Source organism: Periophthalmus magnuspinnatus, chromosome 7, assembly GCF_009829125.3.
Source record: "Periophthalmus magnuspinnatus isolate fPerMag1 chromosome 7, fPerMag1.2.pri, whole genome shotgun sequence".
Classification (NCBI taxonomy): Eukaryota; Metazoa; Chordata; class Actinopteri; order Gobiiformes; family Gobiidae; genus Periophthalmus; species Periophthalmus magnuspinnatus.
This window is the reverse complement of record NC_047132.1, coordinates 24318419-24342216: the sequence shown is the minus strand read 5'-3', so window position 1 is coordinate 24342216 and position 23798 is coordinate 24318419. Positions and strand designations below refer to the sequence as shown.

General features: G+C 38.9%; 4 protein-coding genes across 4 annotated transcripts in view; 2 read left to right on the top strand and 2 right to left on the bottom strand.

Annotated features, from left to right (window-relative positions):
- Nucleotides 1–10582, top strand: part of kcnd3 (potassium voltage-gated channel, Shal-related subfamily, member 3) — a 91244-nt gene extending 80662 nt beyond the window's left edge. Inside the window, exons 4-8 of the mRNA XM_033969385.2 lie at nt 3513–3614; nt 7372–7404; nt 7495–7587; nt 9453–9706; nt 10078–10582. Of these exons, the coding sequence (XP_033825276.1) occupies nt 3513–3614; nt 7372–7404; nt 7495–7587; nt 9453–9706; nt 10078–10252 (657 nt within the window). The 3' untranslated portion in view covers nt 10253–10582. The remainder of the gene's footprint in view (nt 1–3512; nt 3615–7371; nt 7405–7494; nt 7588–9452; nt 9707–10077) is intronic.
- Nucleotides 10583–13116: 2534 nt separating this feature from the next.
- Nucleotides 13117–15700, bottom strand: LOC117373025 (uncharacterized). The gene is made up of 2 exons (XM_033968883.2): nt 15103–15700; nt 13117–13263 (listed from the first exon to the last, which is right to left on the bottom strand). The coding sequence occupies exons 1-2, from the start codon at nt 15670–15672 to the stop codon at nt 13117–13119; spliced, it is 717 nt and encodes a 238-aa protein (XP_033824774.2). The 5' UTR covers nt 15673–15700.
- A 986-nt stretch (nt 15701–16686) lies between these two features.
- ddx20 (DEAD (Asp-Glu-Ala-Asp) box polypeptide 20) lies at nt 16687–20960 on the bottom strand. Its single transcript, XM_033969384.2, has 11 exons — nt 20730–20960; nt 20397–20491; nt 19816–19984; nt 19610–19724; nt 19369–19511; nt 19156–19294; nt 19001–19059; nt 18760–18842; nt 18560–18665; nt 18160–18261; nt 16687–17846 (listed from the first exon to the last, which is right to left on the bottom strand). The coding sequence occupies exons 1-11, from the start codon at nt 20923–20925 to the stop codon at nt 16765–16767; spliced, it is 2289 nt and encodes a 762-aa protein (XP_033825275.1). The 5' UTR covers nt 20926–20960; the 3' UTR covers nt 16687–16764.
- An 802-nt stretch (nt 20961–21762) lies between these two features.
- Nucleotides 21763–23740, top strand: parapinopsina (parapinopsin a). The gene is made up of 5 exons (XM_033968882.2): nt 21763–22024; nt 22095–22185; nt 22445–22682; nt 22979–23221; nt 23600–23740. Exons 1-5 carry the CDS (start codon nt 21793–21795, stop codon nt 23738–23740), a joined length of 945 nt encoding a protein of 314 aa, XP_033824773.2. The 5' UTR covers nt 21763–21792.
- The last annotated feature ends 58 nt before the right edge of the window (nt 23741–23798 follow it).

Here is a 23798-nt window from a genome sequence, read left to right as displayed (position 1 = left end):
TGTAGTCTAGAGGGACAAGAAAGTAGAATTGTAGAAGCTGATACTTTTTGTAGCCAATGAATAAGCCCTAGATTTGTACTACTGGCAATGATAGATGCACAAAACTCCTCCTCACATTTTCCCAGTAATTCTAAATCTGACAAATTGTTAATTATATACTATGAACAACAAAACTGAAACACATGGACCTATCGCATACAGTACGCTAATGTAACCGCGTACACAGTGAGACGGTTGTTTAGCAGAGTGTGTAATTTTAGTTTGATCCTGTCGTCTCGCCCTTTGTGTCTCTTCATTAAACTGTATGCTCTCTTCCTCTGTTCTATGTAATTACCATACGCCAGAGTGTAAAATTGTTTTGTAAATAAGGTACAATGGGATCTGTTTCAGAACTGAGCATCAATGAAAAATCCTCCTAAATATATTAAAGGCAACAGGGAACCTTTGCAACGTATTACAGTTTTTATTCCCACTGGTTACACAATAAAAAGTGCATTTCTTTAGACAGACTTAATTCATAATGAACAAATAGTTAATTAAAGGGCCCATATTAAGCTGCTTTCTGATCAATGTTATAATGTTGTTTCCTCATGAAAAACATACTTTGAGTTTAGTTTTGTTTCATTCACATGTTTAACACACAAACCCTGCATATTTAGGCAGTGTTCTTTTCTTAAAAGGAAAACACTCTGTTCCACCTTGTGATGTCATGTGGTGATACAGAAAGTGCTCTACTATGTTGCTAAACTCTATATACCTTCACTATAATCATTTGGATGATTTCATTCCTGGAATTGCCAGTCTCTACTAAACTAAAGGTAAAAGGAGCTGTTAACTTGAAAACTATGACTACATGACATCACAAGGTGGAACAGAGCATTTTGAGCTTTTTAGATGTAGACAGGTCAATAATAAAGGATTGCTCAGACATGTGTGAATAAATCAAAACATAATTCCAGGTATGTTTTTGATGATGAACAACATTATAACATAGCTTAAAACTCACTAGAATTCATTTAGTATAATATAGGACCTTTAAGAATGTTTCAGTCTTCTGGCTAATTAAGGTGTATTCATTATGAAGTAGTGCCACTCATTTACATAATGCGGGTTTTATATAGATTTTTTGTAAATTCAAACAATCCTGTTTTTCGATAAATATTTAGTTTGAGGATTTTTTTGACAGTACTAAATGATGAGTACCATGACATGAACATACCTGAGGCATCGGAACTTCTTTGTCAAGTTTAAGTTTATGTTATGAACAACTAGCTCAGTATACTAAAAATACCCAAAATATAGCTAACTAACTAGAAAAAAGTAAATCATTATGATCACAAAAAACATCATTAAAATATAGACACTGTGCTGTCTGTGGTGAGCTCATGGTGGTGATATGTAAGCACACACTCAGCCCATGTTCTCTGACAGTGACAGTACGGTGTTGTATTTACAGTGTACTTGAGTCTGTGTGCGGCAGCCTTGTAACCTCTGCACACCCAGAGCCTTAATCCAATACCCCTCTCTATACTTGCTTTGACTCTTCTATGCTTCAAATGATGCTTCAGCAAGAATCCTGACCCAATCTCTCTCCCTGAAAGCACAGATGGGCCTCCGAACCAGTCCCTTAGTCCCAAAGGCGTAGGGAATCTATCAGAGAGCCCTGCACAAGTAGATTGAAAGTAGCAGGACATGTTTTTAGCAGCCCCTCCATTACTAGCACCACCACAACAGCCTCTGTTGGCATGGTGACCCCAGAGACAGGGCGCTATTGGCTAAAGCACAATGCCAGATCACAAAGTAGGGTTATCCCGGGGGCCTGTGGTACTGCTGCGCCAGCATATAAACGTGCATATAGGAGTCAGAGGAAGAGCGCATGAAAAAGCAAACTTGTCAAGGGCAACAAGAAGTGAGAGGGAACAGCCTAAAAATATAGACACGGTTTTAAAATGTATGAGCCAAAAAAAAAAAACAAACCTGTATGCAACTGATTTTCTGTTGAGCTAAATACACAATGTCTATGTAACTAATTATAATTATCAGATGAAGAAGATGATAAATGTGCAGATTCATTATTCAAATGAGTGGAGAGTTTAGAAGCCTTTTGTGTTGTATGCATTATCAGCATGTGTGTCCATGTATTTATCTCCCCTGCCTGGTTTTAGATTACTAAATCACAGCTTGAGCTACCTGCAGGTCAACAAACATTGCCACGCTTTAAATGAAATCCAAGTGAGGAATGAGGACAAATTAGCATACATTTTCATAATCTTAGCCATGTGTGTTGAGTCTCTGAGTGGATTGGTGTTATGTTATATATGGAGTAAAATTCAGCTATTGAAATGTATAGAACGTATGCACAGAGCACATTGAGATATGCAAACAAGAGCCACATGCTTAATTAACCCCGCTATGTGCACCCAGCTTAGGAATGCTCTGCCTCTGTCCACATTTTATATTTCACTTAATTGGATGCCAGTTTTGTTCTATTTTTAGAGTCCGGACTAACCAGAGCAAAATGGAGTAGGAATGTGAATGTGGAGAATATATAACATTACTGACACATTTTTGAAGAAAGTTGGTTTAAAACATACACATTGATGATGATGATGATGATGATGTCAAATTCTGAAGTGCGTTATAGTGCTACAAAAAATACTGCGATAATATAAATGATAATATTATGCGATAATAACGATAAGACCACTTTAATACTTTAAAAACTTTTCACCATGTTTTTAAGGTATCTTTGGGCAATAAAACATTCACAATTCAATCGACGCAAGACAGACAAGTTTAACACAATGCTCTGATACATTCTAGATAAAATAATATGATCTCCATGGAGACAAACAGGTGGGAGACGATCCACTAGGAAAGTTACATATTCCAGCTTTACAATAATAATAGTAATAATAATGAATTAGTCTTAAACAGTGCTTTTTCCAGAAGCTCAAAGTTGCTTTACATATTATTCATTCACTTCATACTCAGTCGTGGTAAACTATTGTATTATTGTACTATTGTAGACAGAGCTGTCCTGGGGCAAACTAACAGAAGCAAGGCTGCCTATTTCCCCCATCAGCCCCTCCGACCACCAGCAACACACACACACACACACCAAAGTTATACTAGGCAATGTGAAATGTGAAATGTCTTGCACAACGATAGAAACTCAACCATTGAAACCCATGCACCACTTGCACAGTACAGGTATTTTCATTCTCCTACTGCTGTTGCATTAACTGGTCTCATCCTGGGAGTGTGTGTATCGTGTAGTCAGCATAAATGATTCATAAGTATTCCAGAAGATCAGAGTGAATTCGTCATGACACATCAAAGTGAATGAGTTAGTTGATCATGTTTGATTTAGTCCACAAGATCACACCTTTATGAAACAAGGTGTGTTGTAGCTGAAATCAGAGGGAAGTGTCAAAATAATCCCTAGTACCTCTGACATGTGAATGTGCAGGAGAATGTCTCACTGAATATGTCTTTTTCTATTCCTGTAGAAAGCGCGTTTGGCCAGGATACGAATCACCAAGACAGGGAGCTCGGGTCCCTTCATCCATGGCAAACGTAACGGCCTGTTCAATGAAGCCCTGGACCTGACGGTAAGAACGAAACCACGATGTCACCTGCGTGGTTCATTTGTGTATATGCTTTTGACTTTGAATGTCCCTGTTATTGATAAGACTTTAATCAATTTCAAGACCTATATGCAGGCCTGTCACGGTAACAAATTTTGAAGCACGTTATATTGCTACAGAGAAATATTGCGATAAACGATAATATTGAAACTACTTTAGGCCACAGACACAATTAAAATAAGGCAGGATTATCTCAGTAAACATATTTAAATAGACAGTATCATTAATAGACCTGAGCTGTAAGAAATAACTAGCAGAATGTACCAATAATCAGCCTTAGAAGTGATCTATTATAACCTCTGCAGCTCAAATCTTACATTGTTACTTAAAAACGGCCAAACTTTCACCATTTTTGCAAAGAAATATTAAAGTATTGAGCCCCGAAAAATTGTTCCAGCTTTCATATGTTGAACAATGAGTCAAGTAATAATTGTGACAGGCCTATCTATATGTCACAAAGCAAACATTTTAGTATTATGACCTACATTTAGGGTTATGTCATAGGCCAAAAAAATTATATCACAATATTCTTGGAGCCTGATCATGATTTTGAATTTGTCATGATTCAAGTACACTGTGCCTTTAAGACGTAAATAAGATCTATGTGAAGAGTGAGCGTAGAACTGAACATAGTAAAGAATGGAGCAGAAAGGCAGGGACAAAGGTGTAAAAATAAGTTTCCATGTAATAAATTCAAAAATGCAACTTAACAAAGTCTCAAATTAATGCAAATAATATTAAAAAAAGCTGGGCCCAACTGGGGTCAACTTAACCAGAATAGAAGAAAAAACAAAACTAACCCCACCAGAGACAAGAACAGGTGTGTTTAAATACAAGATTAACACAAGAGGGAGTTACCACACTAAAAGATACAATAAAACTACTAACTCAGGCCAAGTAACAATGGCCAATAATTATAACTATACAGAAAATAATAACAGTGATTAGTAAAATAACTATGCAAACTAATCAAACTAAATTAGCAAAAATAAACTTAATAGTGTCCCCCCTTAGTGTTGGTCTGGGTGGGCTCTTCCAAGTTCTTTTAAGTGCCTCCCTCCTCCTGCTTGGGTCTTTTCTCTGGCAAACTATGGAGTGGTAGCAGAGCAGAGGTATCTACCACAGACAATATCACCAAAATATCAGATCATCACAAAGTGCAGGTGATACATTTAACAATCATACAGTTTGTAACCATTTAGTGCCTGGTTAAAGCTTGTAAGACATACCTACTTGCCTGAGTTATAAAACCAGAACTAAAACCATGGTTCACCAGACTTAATTTATCAGTTCTTAGACTTTGCCCAGCTGGTCGTCGCCGTCAGAAAGGCAAACTGTGTTCCCATTTGATAAGCCAGAGCATCTTTGAACCCAGCTGTCTGACCGAACAACAAGCTCAAGGCAAAACGCGCAAAATGTAAACACAACAAGACCTCTCCCCGCCTCACAAAACGCTGCAGTCACAAACTCTAGTGGCCTGGAGGAGGCACATTGCTCCACAAAAGCATTGGCTTCAATACTAATTCTACACTATTTTTGTGTTAAGGCACAAGTATATTTTCAAGCAGTTTGATTCATGCTATTTGAGAGACTACAGGAATCTAACACATGCTACATATAGACTTATATCTTAACTTTAAATTCACACAAAGCTTAGGCATTATCATGTTCAAATGTAGGTTGAATGGTAATGATGCAATTATTTTATTGTAAAGTGTTCTAATTATCTGCTTTCTGTATAACAATGTCAACCAATTTGTAGATTTGTTTCTATTCTGTAATTGGTATCCATTGACGGTTCCAACAGCTTTGAGGGAGCACATGTTTCTCATTCACTGTGATCAACTTGAATATATTTTTAGAAAACTTAATTCTCAATGTTAGAGGAGTTTGTGCTGCTCTGGCAACTACTACTAACTGGCAATAGAAACCAAACATTGTAGATGCATATACAGTATGCTAGAGCAAAAAGAGCTACTAATGGTATGTCCTTAATCCTAATTAACTTTTTGAACAATATTTGGTGAAAGCTGTTTATCTGTGCATGGACCATGTTGTTTTCTAGAATCCTTACATGAAGCAGTATACTCGATATACCGTTATTTGAGTAATTAAAAAAAACAAAAACAAAAAAAAAAAAACATTTTACTCTAATAGGTTGCATTGTACTTACCACATGCAGAGAGCCAGTGTTCTGTGACTCTGCAGATCAAACTGTTTCCTGACTACAGCATGGTGGCCACCTGGGTGGTGATCCGGGCCGCCTCCAGACACTGTGCTGATGCGGCCTTTTGCGTACACAGGGACTGAAATAACTAAACACCTGCGTTTTACTGCTTTAGTATCACGTAATACACAATACCCAGGTGAGCACTCAGGTCTAGGACTGTCACCTTCCCAAGAAATCTCCTTCTCAGCAAAGATGCTTTTAATACATGCACAATAAATATAAAAAATGCCTCTACAAATCTTAATGTGTACATAATCAAGGTAGTATATTTTGTGTTTTTTAATAAACAGTTGAAGTACAGATTCTGCCGGGAAAAGCCTGACGCAACACATTGAAAGTGTGTATATGTGAAACAGACAGTACTTCCAAACACTGCTCCTGACAAGTGTTGGCAATGCACCAGACATGTTCTAGGGGGAAGGATGGGGTTATGATGGGCAATGTTTGAAGTAGTGTACTGAGTTGTTCTTGTGTTCAACTAAGCCTTGTGATAGATTTCACTTTGAAGGAAAATACATTGATCTTCTTGTGCCTATGAAAGAATATAACAATTGTTTTTTTTAGCTTTTTTTTTTACTGTGATTCAAAAGCTTGTGGTGGGCAGAGTAAAATATATACACATATTGTGAATAGTGACAAAATGTGCCATATTTTGTTTAATATTTAAATGTGTACTATCTTATTGTGGTGGAGATTATGCTACCTGCTAGTCTAAATAGAGATGTTATTGGTTTGCCTGGGATGTGCCACAGTATGGTGCTAAACTTATAATCTAGGCGGTGATGCCACTAGCTCAAGTTACAGGTCAGATGCTGTTTTGTTTTGTTTTTTAGCTATAAAAATTATTGTTGAAAATATGCAAGATATGATAAGATTAATGACATGCTGTGGACTATTCCAGGCAAAACAGTAACATGTTGATGGAGGAAAAGCAGCAGCGGACCCCCCATCACAAAAGTTACACAGTGCACTTTAAATGAAAGCACTGACCTACCACATCCACTCCACAAAACCTTGTTCTTTTTATGTTGAAAAGGTTACATTCTTATCACGACAAAATTAAACAATATTGGCATTCTCTAGCCTTTCTTTTTAGGAACAGGTATTGGAAGCAATACAAGCGGCTATGACTCACCATCACTCCAAAATATAACATTTTTGCCACCACAGTGTATGTGAAATAAATGTCTTGATGATGCACGGAGATACAGAGACACAGCCTAATGCCAAATGTAGAAAACAAGTCATTAACTAGTTTGCATTGGCTATAAAGAGAGAGGGAAATGTCACGATGCAAAGTGCTATACAGGGCTGCTATCCATTAGGAGTGTCTTAAAGTAGTGCTTCCAGCTCAGATCAATGTCCTGGCTCCACTGATGTTAGCAGACATGTCTCTAAGCATCTGAATGGTAATGTGTGTTATACTGGCATGATCATAGCCCGAAGCCTCAAGTAAAACTCTCCCTTTTTTGTCTCCCTCTACCCACGAAGCATATCCCATACAAGATCAACCTATCAGATCAGGTACAGAGAAAGCAGTCGCCCGCACACCTGATCATTTGGGATGATTGTTGAGTGGTTATTTAATTCTATGAAAATATGTGTTTTTCGCAGGGGTCCAATGAGGAGGAGCAGCGCCTGAGCAAATCTACCTCCCTAATAGAGAGCCAGCACCACCACCTGCTGCACTGTCTAGAGAAGACCACAGTGAGTCCCACATGTTACATACAGATAAGACAAGGCCTAGGGCTTTTTATGGGAAAAGCCCTAGGCCTTGTTGCAGTCAGGTAGAGTACTGCAAAAGAACAGTACTTTAACATGTCTGTGTAATCCCCATGGACAGTATATATAAATGGACATAGCTAAGATGCTAGCTGCCACATTCCAAAGAGGAAGTGAACATGGGTGCACTTATGGATCCATCAACCCTGGCTCCAATTCACTTTCAATTGAAAACCTGTTTCCCCTCTCTCTGTAACTGCTGCTGTTTGGCTTGTCATGTTGGTCTTAAAATGTTCATATTAACCCACTCTACATGATTCTTGTACTTTCATTTCTATATTTTGTGCGTAAATCAACAAATAAACATTAATTCCCTGAGGTTGCCGCTGCTAGCACTAGCAAAAGGTTTGATCAACAGCATTGCTAAGTGCCCACTCCCTGCGTTACCTTCAACAGACTCCCTCTGGATTGGCTCTTTGGTTGCTATGATGCAGTCCAAATTCCAAATATGGTACTCAGCTCCAAATTCACTCCTGTAACCGCTAATCTCAATGAGCTTCATTTGACTGGAGCCAAACGCTTTGGGGTGACTACTTTATACAGTCTATGGTAATCCTTCTATGGTCATCCCACAGTCATCCAAGTAGTACTTAAATAAGTTGATCAGCATTATTTTGACCATTTTCCAAACATGCAGAGGGTTTTATGCTTTTTTAAGACACTTTGTATTAGCTGTCTTATAACATTGCTTCTTTGCTATTTTTTCTTACTTCATACGTACTTTTGAAGCTTGGTTGACGAAAGCATTCCAATCATAAAATAGCTCTTTTTGTTTGATCCATTTCTTGCCATTACTGGACTAATGAGGTCTGGACTCAGGACTTGGCACACTAAGATCCATTTAACTACTAACATTTTCTCTACATCTTTGACTGTGTGTTTTGGGTGATTTTTTTTATCTACATGCATGCAGTAAGATGACTTTAAAAGGCAGCCTTTCTAACCCTCGTCATGATTAAGCTTGTTATGATAAAGTGACGTCCTTGTGCAGTGAGCCTATACCTCTGATTCATGTGTTTTGCATGTACAACTTGATGTCCACTTCACTGCATTCCCCTAAAGATACGCTTGTCTGCCTCTATATTTAAAGAATCATTCAGTGGTCCATAAACACTGTATTTACATCATACGTTTGCCCCAAAGTGAAAGTCATTTTTTATAATCAACACATGCCATGAAAATACAGTGTCTGTCAATGAACATTTATCTCTGTAAGTAGCATTGCATAACTCCTTGAGGAAACATAAAGGAGGAGTTATATAATATGTTTTTTTCAATTTGCATATCTGGCAACTCTGATCACACACACCCCCCCACACACACATATGTTTGTATGTATGTATATATATATATATATGTATGTATGTATATATATGTATATATATATGTGTGTGTGTGGGTGTGTGTGTGTGTGTGTATGTGTGTATATATATATATATATATATATATATATATATATATATATATATATATATATATATATATATATATATATATATATATATATATATATATATATATATTAAAAAAGCAGTTTTCATATTTAATTTGATTCTTATGAATTATGAACCATAAATTAAACATAGCACAACGAGAATGAGAATACAGTAATCCAAAATAAATGGTTTGAAATGTTGATCTGTTGGACAAGGATTTGCTCCTGTGGAAAAAGAGTTGGAAGTAATGTAAAGGAGTCTATTGGGTAAATGTGGTATTTATGTGATAATCCCTTTAACTAAACCTGCCCATTAAATTGCATTGCTTTCTGTCTTTTTTCTTCCCATTTGCAGAACCATGAGTTTGTAGATGAGCAGTATTATCAGCAGAGCTACCTGGAGGCGGGGCTACAGAATTACCCCTCTCGAAGCCCCTCCCTCTCAAGCCAAGATGGTGTCACAGGCACATGCTGTACCCGTCGAAGCAAGAAACGCCATACACCTCTACCTAACGCCAGTGGGCCCGCGCACATGCAGCCTCTGTCCCACACACACACACAGGGGCTGCAGGAGCTCAGCACCATCCATATTCAGCCCCTCAGTACCAGGTGAGGGGGACCCAACAAAACTACAGACTGTGAGCAACAACTTCTATAGGCCTGTTATGTTGTGTAGAGCTAGAACCGGATGACCACCACCCATATAAATGAACTGGGGCAATGCTTGTTTAATTTTCCTTGTGGATAATAACAATTTGGTGAAAATACTATGTAATAAAAAGGCAGCTGCTCTTGTGGTTTTGGGCTTTACAAAAATAAATTGAAATTGAATTGAAAGGATGGTATACTCAGAAATAACAGGGAGCCATGTTTGAATGTAATTCATGTAATTTTTTTTTTTTTTTTTTAAGCGTTTAAAGGATACACAACAAATGCACGTAAGTAAGTGATACTGTTTGTATGTGTTTTTTCTATTGTAGTCGGTCCAGTCTGAACATGCGTGTGGATGAGCAGGCAGCTCTGAACTGCCAGGGCAGTCAGATCATCACAGCCATCATCAGCATCCCCACGCCACCGGTGACCACTCCTGAGGGCGATGCGCACCTACCCACAGGCCCCACCCACCAAAATGTTGTCAAGGTGTCGGCACTGTGAAGACTAAAGTGGAGCAAAGTCATGGCTAAAGACAGACAGGACTGTATAGGATAGAGAAGGAGGACCAAGGATGACTAGTGCATTCATGTTGGTGGAGCCCGCCCTCTGCTGGTCATGTACTGTAACAGCACAGACTCTGTACAGATTGAGGATGGCTTTTAGATACAGTATATCTGTGATTTAGCGGTCATTGTGAGTGATTGTGAGCGCGAGTGTGACAGAGAACAGACGTGTTGACCATCCTGGAGTATTCTATGTGTCACTGTGCACAAAGCACCTTTTATGATTTTCACTGGCGTGGCTATACAGTAGGTATTTTCAGCGGGGGAAAATAGGGAGTGTTTTCAAATCTCGCCCTTTTGTTTGGTGTCTTCTATTAGATTAGATAAATATGCCACAATTCAGGTTCCGTATTACAATTTAAGACATGTGGTAGGTGTGTCCGTAGTTTGTATCAATTTACCAATGAGTACAGATGAAGGATAGAGAAATTGTGGTGTTTTGGTTTAACGTGTGAGAGAGTGTATGCCTGATATATTTGTGTCTATTGACTGAAACCTTCTGGAAGTCCTTACAGCTCTATGTATGGTATATTTGACTAGCTGCCACACTAAAGGGCTCTTTGTACACATTTCTGTCCAAAATTCTCAGCCCAAAGCCTTTTTACACGATATGTGCCTGTAACAGTAAAGAGACTTATTTCTTTTATATAGATTTTATTTCTGAATATCCCTCCTACAACCCTTGACTTAAACATAGAACCAAAAGTATCAATATAGTATATATTTTGGATTCAAACCATCAGAGTAAAAAGCACAAGGCTACTGCTGAGAATTTCTGACACAAATTTGTTCTGAGCCTGAATTATTGTGAATATTGTTAATAGACTATTTTGTAATATTTGACCATTGTCTGGCAGAGCTAGTAAAGCTGTCCTCTCTCTTCTCTGTTGTTGTTGTCCTGTCCCTACCTCCTGTGTGCACACCAGTATGCTTTCAGTAGTCTTTATTGCTGTTGACTTTTTCTTCCCCAAGATCTCAGCGGGCATTTTTCAGAGTTGTTGAGTATGTGTATACTATGTGATTAGGAACACTTGATGTTTGTACTTTAAGTCCTATTTGGTGTTTTAAAAGTTTACTTTTTGTTTTACTTTTTTCTTCTGGAGAACTTGAAGCAGGGAAGTCTGCCTCAGCATTTACAGAGCAGGACAAAAGACCTTAGTAATAGGCCAAACAAACAGGCATAAAAATATAACCAAGGATATTTTTCGATCATGTTAGTGAAACATTATGATCTCAGACTTTCTGTATTGAGCATGGGAAATTGTTCATGAAGCAGCTTTTCAAAAATATTTTTACAATTATTATTAAAACCAAATTGTGACAACTGCATCTCCAAACCTGCATCTTTTGTGAGGTGTTCCTGATTTGCATGTGTCAGTATCTGAGTTTGCAAAGACTACCTGTAGACAGCCTGCAACTCAAATCACTGAAGGAGATGCCAGTTCTTATAGAAAGGTGAAGCTTGGATTAGATTGCAATTTCAGTTTATTTATTTTAGATAGCTTGGTGGTCATAATGTTTTGCCTGTACTATATTATGTCCCATTTTGTGTTTTAAAATTTCCCCCACTTGCAGCTCGCCCATATGTCTCTTATCACAGCCCTTCAAAGTTGACCTTTGTAACGATGAACACCGACCTTTTAGCACGGCAAACCTCCTATTTAATGCCGCTTTGTCAGCCTTTTCATCTTAAATGTCATTGTGAGGCCAACATTATAGCTCTATCTTTGTGTGAGTGACCTCATCTTAGGTCTTGGTATAGCACTGAAGAACAACTGTAGACCTGGCAGACAAAGCAACACATTTAGCTTTACAGAAGTGAGGTGAGATATCGTAAGCACACATCCTCTTGAGACTGGAAATGCTCAGAAATAGCAGCTCTCTACAATCAGTCATTATTATGATTTCCAAGCAATAAATAAATTAGCCAAATTATATACCCAGCAAAAGTAGCTAAAATAGTAAATTATACAATATATTTTAAGTAGTAAAATAGAGAATTTAAAATCTATTTAGACAAATAAGCAGATGTTACTCAATAGCCATAATACTAACTCTCAGACTAGTGTGGTCATTAATGTATGTTAGTATTTGATTGAAAATGGGAAACACTTATTACCCATCCTTTTAGTGGTTACTTGCTATAATGCAGGATCAATACAATGCACAGTAAAAACAACTGCCTAGATAGAGCATAAAGTTAGACAGTGAATCAACAAAACAAGCACATATCATGACTTCTTTAGGTGTATTTTTTAAAATGGCTTTGTAACATTTCTTTCAGACACAGTAACAGGGTATGAAACAGGAAGCGTAATTCACTGTATAATGTTTTCTGGACTGTGATTACAAGAATTTCATTTCTTACTTCCCTGTTTCAAGATAAGTCATGTTGTGTCACACTTCAATAACAGACTTTGATTCTTCTGTAACCATCTTTTACTCAGTGTCAAAGAACTGTACTATTATTTAGAACAGACGTCTGTACTTGTATTACTTGTCTGTGTTCTGTGCTCCTTTGATTGTCCCTTTATGGCCTTTGACAGTTTTCTTCACTCTTTTGCTTTTCCCTCTTATGCCACCTGTCGTTGTTGAGACTACTGCTGTGCGTATCTTGTCAGGTGTTGGATATTATTTATGACCTTGTCTTGTGTCCCAACTGTGAAGCGCCTGATAAAACATCAATATCTGCCACAAATACAGTCTGTGGGTTCTGACCTGTCTCTATATCTTTGTGGAAAGTCTGATTCATTTGTCTTACATTCAAAGGTAACACCCAAATGTCTTGCGAATCTAAACTTATCATTTAATATGACAGCCAGGGATGGAGGAGAGGATCTTGCTGAGTTCAGAGCGGAATTGCCTGGTGACCAACGTGTAGATGAGAGGGTCTACAGCAGCCTGCAAACACGTCAGTACCACTGCAGAGGTCTCCAGCTCCAGCAATGTCTGGAAAACAAAAGGATAATTCATTAATTATTGTATTCAATAAACAGTAAAAGAACTATAGCAGTGCAGATTTACCAATTTATTTACTTTGGTAAAATTACATTTTAGCAACAAATGTATTCAAGTCAAGTAAAATTGCCCGAATCCTGTTACACAACATGAAAATTCTACTTGCACTGTAAAAAAGTACATTGATTTTCAACAGTATTTAACCATTTTACTTAAAAAACTTTAGATTACCATAACGCCCCTAAAATGTGGGCAGGATTCTTACATTTGAAGTTACAGTATAGTACAGTATTAATTCTAATCAGCACATGTGTTTGGACATGTCTTTGCCTCATGACAGGAGTTTGAGATCTGCAGTATAGTTTGACCCAGTTCTTTTTACTTGAACAACGCTGGACATGCAGCTTTACTGGATTTATGAGAAGAACAAGGAATCAAAGGTCTCATTCATCAAATGCGGCTCTGGTTTTGTCTCTCCATTTGTAAAAAGGTCAGTGTAATCCTTTACATTAGGTGTAAATGCTAAAGTTTCTTTTAGTCAACAGTATACACTGTGCAACAATATCAGTTACAGGCTGGTAAAACTTTATAGCTAATAATCTACCTAACCAACACTTTGTTGGAAGCAGTATAATTTATCAGACATTAAACTATGTTAGTATTGGTTTCTGGCAAAGCAGTCGTTATATTTGTTGCAAATTATTGATTGTGTTTTTCATTTCCAGATCATTTTCTGCCTTGTGACTAGTGGTCAGCTGAACTCGTCAACTACACTATGAGACTTACTGGTAAGTCACACCACAAAACACTGTATTACATTTTCAGATGATTTTAGGGGATATTTGTCATTATATTTTGCTTCAAACAAAACACTACACAGACAACACATCTCAGATACCTGTGAAACAATATGGAGGCACCACATCGTAAAGCACATTCATCTTAAACCACCTCTCGACGAGGCAGGACTCTGTAGTTTATGTAAAAGGTAAATACTTGAAATTAACTATGACTACATTCTGTAACAGGAACCATTGGACTGATGTTTGTGCTTTTTTTTTTTTCAGGTGTCCAAAGGCTCTTACAGTAAAAAGAACATCTGTTTTGACTTTGGGGTAATTAGTTAATTTTCAGTTTGCATAATACATTGTTTTAAATGTACTTAACATAATGAGGCTACTTTATATAAATTACCTAACTGAGACTATACACTGTATGTGACCTGTACAATAAGGGGTCAGAGGATTAAATTGACTGTAACACATTTTTGAACATATCCCGCAATCATATAGTCCCCGCAATCAAATTCATTAATTGTGACGAAATGTATAATTATATGGATTTTTATTTTTATTTTTTTAATAAAATGTCATTGTTTCTAAGCTACTGTGTATAAAAGAGTCTTATTTTGAAAGGGACAATAGCCTTTAACGGTTAATAAGACGTAAAATCGCCAACCAAAACTAAATAAATACATAAAAATTTCATCCACTGCATGTTTACTGTAAATAAACGACTTTGTACAGGCAAATGTTTCTGCTCTTTACCGTCTATTAATGCTCATTTTGGTGATATGGTATAGTGGGCCTATATATTTTTCAGTGTATTAAAGTAGAAAAGAATAAACACTGAACATGTGTCATGTCGCTTATGTGTCATCAATAATTATCATATTGATAATGATGTTTGGTTTAATGGAGGTATTGCAAAATAAATGTTTCTGACCAACAAACAAAATATAGCCTAATTCAACATGTTATTATTAAAGAAGTATTTATATTCTAACAGGGACAGTTGGATGTCTCTAGTGGATATAGTGTGAAGACTCACTCTGCTCGTGTCCTGCCATGAGATGAGGTGCATCAGTAGAACTACCACGATTGGCACCCAGAAGAGTGTGAAGGCGATGATGATGTATCCAAAGCGCTGGGCCAGTCTCCCCTCCATCTGTTTCTTGCCCCGTTCCCTGGCGCCTGGGGTGAGCAGACACACCGCTCCCACAATCTCCGGAGCCTTGGAGCCTGGGGCCTCTGAGCCCTCATTGGAGCCGCCCTCTTCGGGCTCGAGCAGCACGCCCCGGCGAGCGGGGAACGGGCTGCTGGAGGACACTGTGGGGAGAGATCTGAAGGGACCCGCGTGAGGAGGCGCACTGAGCAGGTCCCACACGTGCGCGGACACTGCTGGTCTCAGCTGGACGCCGCGGCTGAACACTTTTTTCCGGTGTTGTCGCACAACCTTAAATATGCGAACATAATGTATGATAATGACAACTAAAGACATTGTCCACACAGGCACAAGAATGTAAGGTCCAAACGGGTCAGAGTACTGGCCGTGTCCCTTGTTGGCCCACAGTATATGCGGCCGACAGAGCATGTAGAAAAGTGCGTTTTTGGACAGCATGAGTGAGACCAAAGCCAGAAACACTCCCCAAGCCCAGATCGACATGATCCAGAGGCGGATTCGCAGTTTCCTCTTCTCGGTCTGAAACGGGAAGGCGATGGCCTGGAAGCGCTCCACGCTGATGCCCACCAGCGTGAGCAGCTGGACGCAGCTGCACAGGGCGTAGGTGAACTGCTGCAGGGTGCACACGGACACGGACGGCAGCGCGCGTTTACCATAATGGAGGAAAGTGAAGAGGAGCAACGGGGTATCCACGGAGCACTTGAGAAGGTCACTGACCGCGAGACTCACCAACAGAGCATTATTACAAGTTTGGAGACTTTTAGTTCGAAAAACAACCCAACAAACCCACAGGTTTCCAGGCAAACCTACAATTAACGACAGGCTTAAAACTGTGCAGTTAAAAACAAGAAAAGCATTCTCTTCACATGGCTTCAAATTTGAGTCATTCCACCTTTGTGCACCCATGATCTGAGCACTGCTTTACTTTGTGGATAATCCAGCCATGACCTACGGAACACAAATGGTCTTTCCATGCTTGATCATTTGAATAAGGGGCAAAAATCTACACATGGTTAGGCTATAATAAGTGGCACTGTGCGGCGCACTTGTTTCATCAAGGGTCTCCCGCTGATTGGAAGACCACAGGGCACTGGCTGATAAGCTTGTAATCAAGAACGCGACGTGGATGTGTCTAACCTTGCAATGTCCTTTTAAATGAGACATACAATTATTTGTAGTTATCGTGACCTCTCTGCTCATCTTCTTAGAAATCAAAGACACAGGCACATTACCACATTCTGTTTCTTAGAGTGAGAGATGGCTTAAGCATATCCAAAAGGCAACTTTGGCCTGAGTATGGGGTGTGTCCTGGACAATCGCCAGCCTGACAGAGAAATATAGGAATAATAAACAACCTAATAATCTTGGTGTATTTTAAAATGTATTAATTCCCCAACATGCCCTATAGGCTTTAGATTAGAAGAAACAACCAACAGAAGATACTGACAAATTGCTTCAAACTAATGAATTTATTACAAAAACTTGTCATTATTGAACAAAATGATTTAAGTGCGTTTTCTCCTTTTAAAGTCAATACTTAAGGAGCTCTTCTATATACACAGCATTCATTCGATACGCTGCCATCCACTGAGCTGCACTGTAGTAACTGTGGTATGCATACTGCTGATAAGGATGGTACTGATCCCATGAGCTGTGCCACATGCTCCAGTATCTATCTGTACTGTACTCCTCCTCATCCTCCTCTTCCTCATGTTCAGCCTCTCTATTTCTCCTTGTATTATTACGCCCCCAACTATTTTGCTTAGGTTTTTCTTTTTTGATCTTTCTACAACTGGTTTGATCAGAGTCTTTTGCAGCGGTCTTACCTGTTCGCTTAACACCAGTTTTAACCCTATCTTTCTTCAAGTATGAGGAGTCACTTGAAACGCTGTCAATCTGCAAACCTTTCTTTGGTTTGACTGAAGTTGGTTTGTTAATATTTTTGTTTGGAGCCATGACAGTAGTTTTAACACTATTTCCTTCATTTTGATTTAAATTTTCTGCAATTTCATTTTCCTCCATGTCTGACTGAGACCTTGGTGATACTGAGGGTGAAATTAGTTGCCTTCTATTTTCTCTAGTTACTACCACACTTTTTGCACTATTGTCATCAAGTATGAATGACTCTGTATGTCCATTCAAGTCTTCTGAGCTGCCTTCATCTCTTCCTCCATATTGTCTAATAACCTCTACTGTTCTACCCAAACCTTTGGTAATAAAGTTTTGAAAATCCCACTCAGCTTCCTCAAATGTTACAAACCGAGAGTTATAAGTCTTAAAAGAACTCAAAGGTGGGATCTTAGGGAGAGCCTCTTGTTTTTCTTTGCGAGATGACTCATGAGAAACTATGGGACGGTGATTAGATGGTTTCTGACTCATTACCCGAGTCTGAGGGTGTGAGTCCAGATCTTCTTCATCATTCAGTTTGTGTTTAGGTCTGTCATCAATGTCCCTTCTCTTTATAGAAGATTCTTTCTGCATGACCACATCCTTTGTCCTATGTTTTTTCTCACTCTTGGAGACAACAGGGAACATCGGCCCATCTACATTGGAAGCCTTAGTGCAAACATCCCAGTCACAGGCTTCCTCCATTAAACTGGGTTCCAGGGAGGCTGAAAAAGACAATTGACCACACTGATTTTAAGAAGTAAAATTATGTCATTCACTTTCCTTTATTATTATTATTATTTATTTATTTTATTTTTTTGATCAAGATGACAATACTTGTGAGTAACTCTTATATCGTGATGTTTGTCACAAACTTCATAATATTAAACATAGTATAACACTACAATAAAATAAAAATATTATTTGTTGTTATTATTATTATTATTATTATTATTATTATTATTTAGGACAGTTTAAGTTCTATCCATATTGCCAAGCATTTCTGTAACATAAAAATGTACAGGTTTTGTTACTTACAAGGTAATGCAAACAGACTCAAGCCACACTTCTGAGCGATTGCCATCATCTTATTCTCCTCCTCTCCATGGCAACAATAGGTAACAGCCAGACCCTGAGTGCCTAAAAAAGACAACATTGTGAAGATTGCACAGTGGAAATAAACAACAAGATGTTGTACTGTTGTGGCTCTCATTACTAGCTTGTGCATAGCCTTTCAGAGCCTGGATTGAATTGACCTCTTTCCATGAAAAGTAATTCCGAATAATCATAATTAAATCAATTATGATTAGGAAGCTATTGACCTTTCTACAGAAGTACAACGTACTTAAACTTAAATACAGCTGAAGCTAATCTGGCAAGAAGTAATATGGGGAAATCAAGTAGGCTTGAAAATTTGTAAGTAATAATACAGATTTACCAAAGCGTCCAGCCCGTCCAATGCGGTGCATGTAGGTCTCCCAGTCTTGTGGAACATCTAGGTTTATGACCAAGTTTACCTTTTCTGCATCTATACCTCTGGCAGTCTGGTGAAAAGACATTAATGTGAACCATCACACAAATCATTATCTATATACCATAATATTTGCCAGAAGGAGAAACATCAAGGTGGCATCCTACCAGGTCAGTGGAGATCAGCACTCTGCACTGATACTGCTTCAGTTTGGACATTGCTTCCAGTCTCTGGTCCTGACTCAGGCCACCTGCAGGCATCATTACACTATATCAAGGTTTTGTACAATCTATAAATATATGTATAGGACCTAATATCTTTTGGGGTGTAGTATTAGTAAGATCATAGTTTATAGTAAGGACAAAGCACTATTTACAATGCAACATATAATGTAAGAAAACATCTCACCTGAGATGCAGACTGAAGGTAAGCCTTTGGAGGACAGGATATCTGCCAAATGCTGAGCCCTGAGAGAACAAAGAAATTGTCATCATCAAACTCACTGTACATTAATAACAATTTAAATCAGTAAAATATTGTGCAGACAAGCTTTGCAATCTAACCTTGTGTGGAGGTTGGAGAACACTAGAGATTGGTTGAATGGGATTTTACTGAAAAGTTCAAGTAAGTGCTGCACCTTTTCCTCAAAAACCTTGTGTGGTAAAGGGTGACCCTGTACCAGTTTGTAATACTGCTTTAAACCTATGAGAATCACACTATAAATACAACTTGAACCTTTAAACCAGAACACACACTATGACAGGTTCCCATGTTACCTTTAAGGCCCATATCACTGGGGTTTAGTCTGACAAATGTGGGCTCAATCATGTAGCGAGTAAGATGCTGAGCAAGGGACTCTGGGTAGGTAGCAGAAAGAGCAAGCATCTGTTTGGTCACTGGCAGAGATGAGAATATCCAGCTGTGATGAAAGTATATAAAGTTTAAGTTCAAGAATCCAACACTGTCATTGTAAATCATGCTAGAGTGTGGTATACATGTCTGTGTTGGTCATCTTACTTTATCTGCTCTTGGAAGCTTCCTTCCTCCAGTAGTTTGTCTGCCTCATCCAGCACAAATAGTCTGATGCTAGCTGTAGACAACATGCCCAACTCGATAAGCTGCTTGATACGCCCTGTAGGCAATGCCAGTACAAAGCATTACATCACAAGGCCAGAGATTGTATTATTGTATTGTAGAAATTTTATGTGTTTTATGCCTAGCACCTGGTGAGCCAACAGCAATATGGCACTTCTTCAGATGTGCCTTGTCTTGACTCACAGGTCTGCCCCCAATAAACAGATGGCATTCAAGTCCCTCCATGGCACAGCCTATGGCCATCACCACAGAGTGAATCTGCACGGCTATCTCCCGCGTTGGCGCCAGCACAAGCACCTGTTGAAGGAACATGGTGGCTTGATTAACAAGTGAAATGATAACAACCACTTAAGTTTGATTAGGAAAAGATTGGGAGTGAGCAGGTCTGGCTATCGTCCTCTACTATAATCCCCTTGAAAAGAGGATTACACAGCACCTGGAAGCCAGATTTAACATTTAACAATGTTAGTGCCTTCCATACTTCCCACTCAAGGTATCTTAAACACTACAGATTACAAGTCCAAAACAAAGGGATCATTATGCTAAGGCCTTCTACAACCTTCACAAAAGACTACTGCCTGTGTGAATAGCTAGCTGTTGTTTGCCTGAGATCTAGTTCTCTATGTATACTCTTTACAGAAGATTCTTTTAAGAAGACTGCACATTCACTTTTCACAAACATCATTATTGTAGGCAGTCAGTATCTTACTTGTGTTGCAGGATTTTCCAATATCAGGGAATCCAGCGCGATTGTACAGAATACACATGTCTTCCCCGTACCAGACTTAGCCTGGACAATCAAATCTGAAAAGTATCAGAACTGAATTAAAGACAGTGTTGAAATACATATTACATTTTAACGACATAATAATAAAAAAATGCATGAACTGCGCGAGACACCCTCAAACTGAGATAAACTAAAATGAAAGGAGTAGATGGGACGTGTTAAATGTTGTGAAATCGCGTCCCTGCGTTTACATATGTCTAAATGCAAAGGCAGATGTCACAGGTAACTCAGACTTAGCTCATGGTCGTAACGCACCGAGGCCGCAGCGGCCCAGGGGGATGGCTTTGAGCTGGATGGGGGAAGGCTTCTCAAATCCTGCAGCGGACAGGCCCTGGAGCACGGGCTCGGACAGAAGCAGAGAGCTGAAATTGATATTCTCCGAAAGAACCACATCGTCAGTTCGTTTTCGCGTTTCGATGTCGTGCGCAGCTCTCCTCACGGAGGCCGCCATCTTTACTGTTTACCACCAGAGCCGCGCTCGTGGTCTTCAAGGAGAAGCGAGGTGTACGGGCGCCCTCTGGTGGCAGGGAGAGGAACAAACTAAATCCAGTGTGAGCAAAGCTTTGGTACTTTTCAGATTGTAACATGCGATGATGATGTCATATACTTAGATATATATTTAATCTGATCTGAAAGAAAAGTCCAAAATTATATCTTCAGGGAAAAAGCAAGGATGTTCATGTTTCTTTATATTAGGATTGAGCTCTTAGGAATGTGTTGTTTTAACATATAAATCTAATCTAAAACAATGCATTACTTTTATATGTAATGTAAAAGAGGTGCTCTGTGTGATCTTTGTATAGGTAGGGAGCTGTGCCATAGGAAACTTTGGGAATGGCTGATGTACACAACAGGTCTGTAGTCTACAAACAGCTTAATCCTAAAGCCCATGGTGTTTTCTTGAGGCCCTCATCATTATCAGATGTCTGCCAATCATGGAAAGTGCAGTCTTACAAGATACTAGGCAGAATTATATCTGCACAATCCAGGATTTGCTTTTCAACAATTAAATGTCGTGATCTTAAGTCCCTCCTCTCTCTGCATGGTTTATTAAGAGGGTCCCATCAGTTCAACCACACAGATATGGTCAGGCACTGTGACAGCTTTGGAGAAGAAATTTATCCTATTCTTGTGTCAATATAAAGTCAGATTATGACTGCTCTCTTTTAATCCAGGGAAGGACTTTAAACTTGAACAATTTAATTTGCTTTCTTATTTGTCACACAGCAAAATGGTAATCTTTCATACAAATACTTCTGAAGATGCAGCCAACAGACCCTTTTTGTCTCAAACTGGCTACAGTGTCTTGGCAGCTATAATGGGGGTTTTCTCAGTGTCAGGGGTCATCCTTAATGTTTGGGTGATTGTTGTGACAGTGAAACACAGACAGTTGAGACAACCCTTGAGCTATGCTCTAGTTAATCTGGCCATTTGTGACCTGGGCTGTGCCGTTTTGGGAGGAATACCCACAACTATAATGACTGCTATGGGACACTTCAGCTTGGGACGGGCTGGATGTATCATAGAGGGCTTTGCTGTGGCTTTCTTTGGTAAGTCAGTACCAAGCAAATGTTTTGTGATGACCTTTTTAAAAATATGTGTGTTTTATATTTTCTTTAGGAATAGCAAGTTTATGCACTGTAGCAGTGATTTCCATTGAGCGTTATGTCGTGGTATGCTACCCTTTGGGATCAGTGCTGTTCCAAGCCAGGTAATTTTTATTACAAAATATATTTGCTCCAGTTCTATATTAGATAAGTAGAATAACATATACACGCCACTGTAGTCAATGTACATATAGTCCACTAAAAGCCCACAGTTACTGGGGCCCATCAGAAGTTTTATTGAGTGTTTGGTTCACAAAGGTTATGGTAGTGGTTGCTTTTTTTTTAGTTTCTGGTTGCTTTTTTGTATTACACATCCAAGCACACAATTTTATTAAAAGTACTAAAAGTATTTCCTCATTACAGACATGCAGTTGCCGGAGTGGTGCTGTCCTGGGTTTGGTCTTTCATCTGGAACACTCCTCCTCTCTTCGGATGGGGCAATTATGAATTGGAGGGTATCAGGACCTCTTGCGCCCCCAACTGGTACAGTCGGGACGTGGGTAACATGTCCTATATCATCATGTATTTCTTTCTCTGCTTTGCCCTGCCCTTCTCTGTCATCATGGTGTCCTATTCACGGCTGCTGTGGACTCTGCGACAGGTGAGACATGGGAGGAGACAGTGGGCACATTTACATGGCCAGTAAAAATCAGATAAGAAGAATTATTATTAGAGAGATTATTATAGATTATTATCACATTTTTGGTGCGTGTTTACATGCCCAAGAGAAAACAAAAACACCTGGTGACATATGTCAGTTAATCAAATTTTTTTTTAAGAATAACTGTTGTATTTGGAAGACAAAGTAATTAATTTTAAAATAACTTCATTTTTGTCTTTGCTACAAAAGTTACTACGAAATGTCAATGATGTGATAACCAGTGTACTGTGCTGTAGGTGACTAAGCTCCAGGTGTCGGAGGGGGGCAGTACTCATCGTGTGGAGGTGCAGGTGGCCCGGATGGTGGTGGTCATGGTGCTGTTCTTCTTGGTGACGTGGCTGCCGTACGCCTCTATGGCCCTGTCCGTCATCCTGGTCCCCTCTCTCTACATCGACCCCGTTATAGCCGCTATACCTGTGTTCCTGGCCAAGAGCAGCACAGTCTACAACCCCATCATCTACGTCTTCATGAACAGACAGGCAAGTCCACTATCATATTTATGTAAGGAAAAAAAGAGAAAACAACTATTTTTGGTCTATTTTTACAATTTTTAACTCAACAAGCAAATTGGTTGATGTGGGACAAAACAAACTGTACACAACATTCAATAGCATTTTCTACTGTTCCTATAGTTCATCTTTTGCAGCTTTGTGGTTCTAAACAGTCAAACAACAAATGCGTATCCTACTGCCAATGTCAACAATGGTGTTAGTTTTATTAGTTTATCCCATTTAGTTTACTATAGCTTAGTCCAGATACATATTCTAGTCTAGTCTCTTTATAATGCATCGTCATTTTACTTTTCTGTAGCGTAATCATAGTAATGCAAACAATTTAGTTTGTAATGTTTATCATAGTTTCGAAACTATGCTGTCCCTGCTATTCTGTGTGGATGGAACCCCTGGGCCTCAGAGGGACAGCTGTCAGAGGGAGAGACGACAGCAACCTCCATCAGCAAGAACCAGAGAGTGTCACCCAAAGAATCGCTAAAGGAATGAAATTATACTGTCTGTATTTATTACAATATAAGAGCTATAATACCAAGAGCACCTGTAA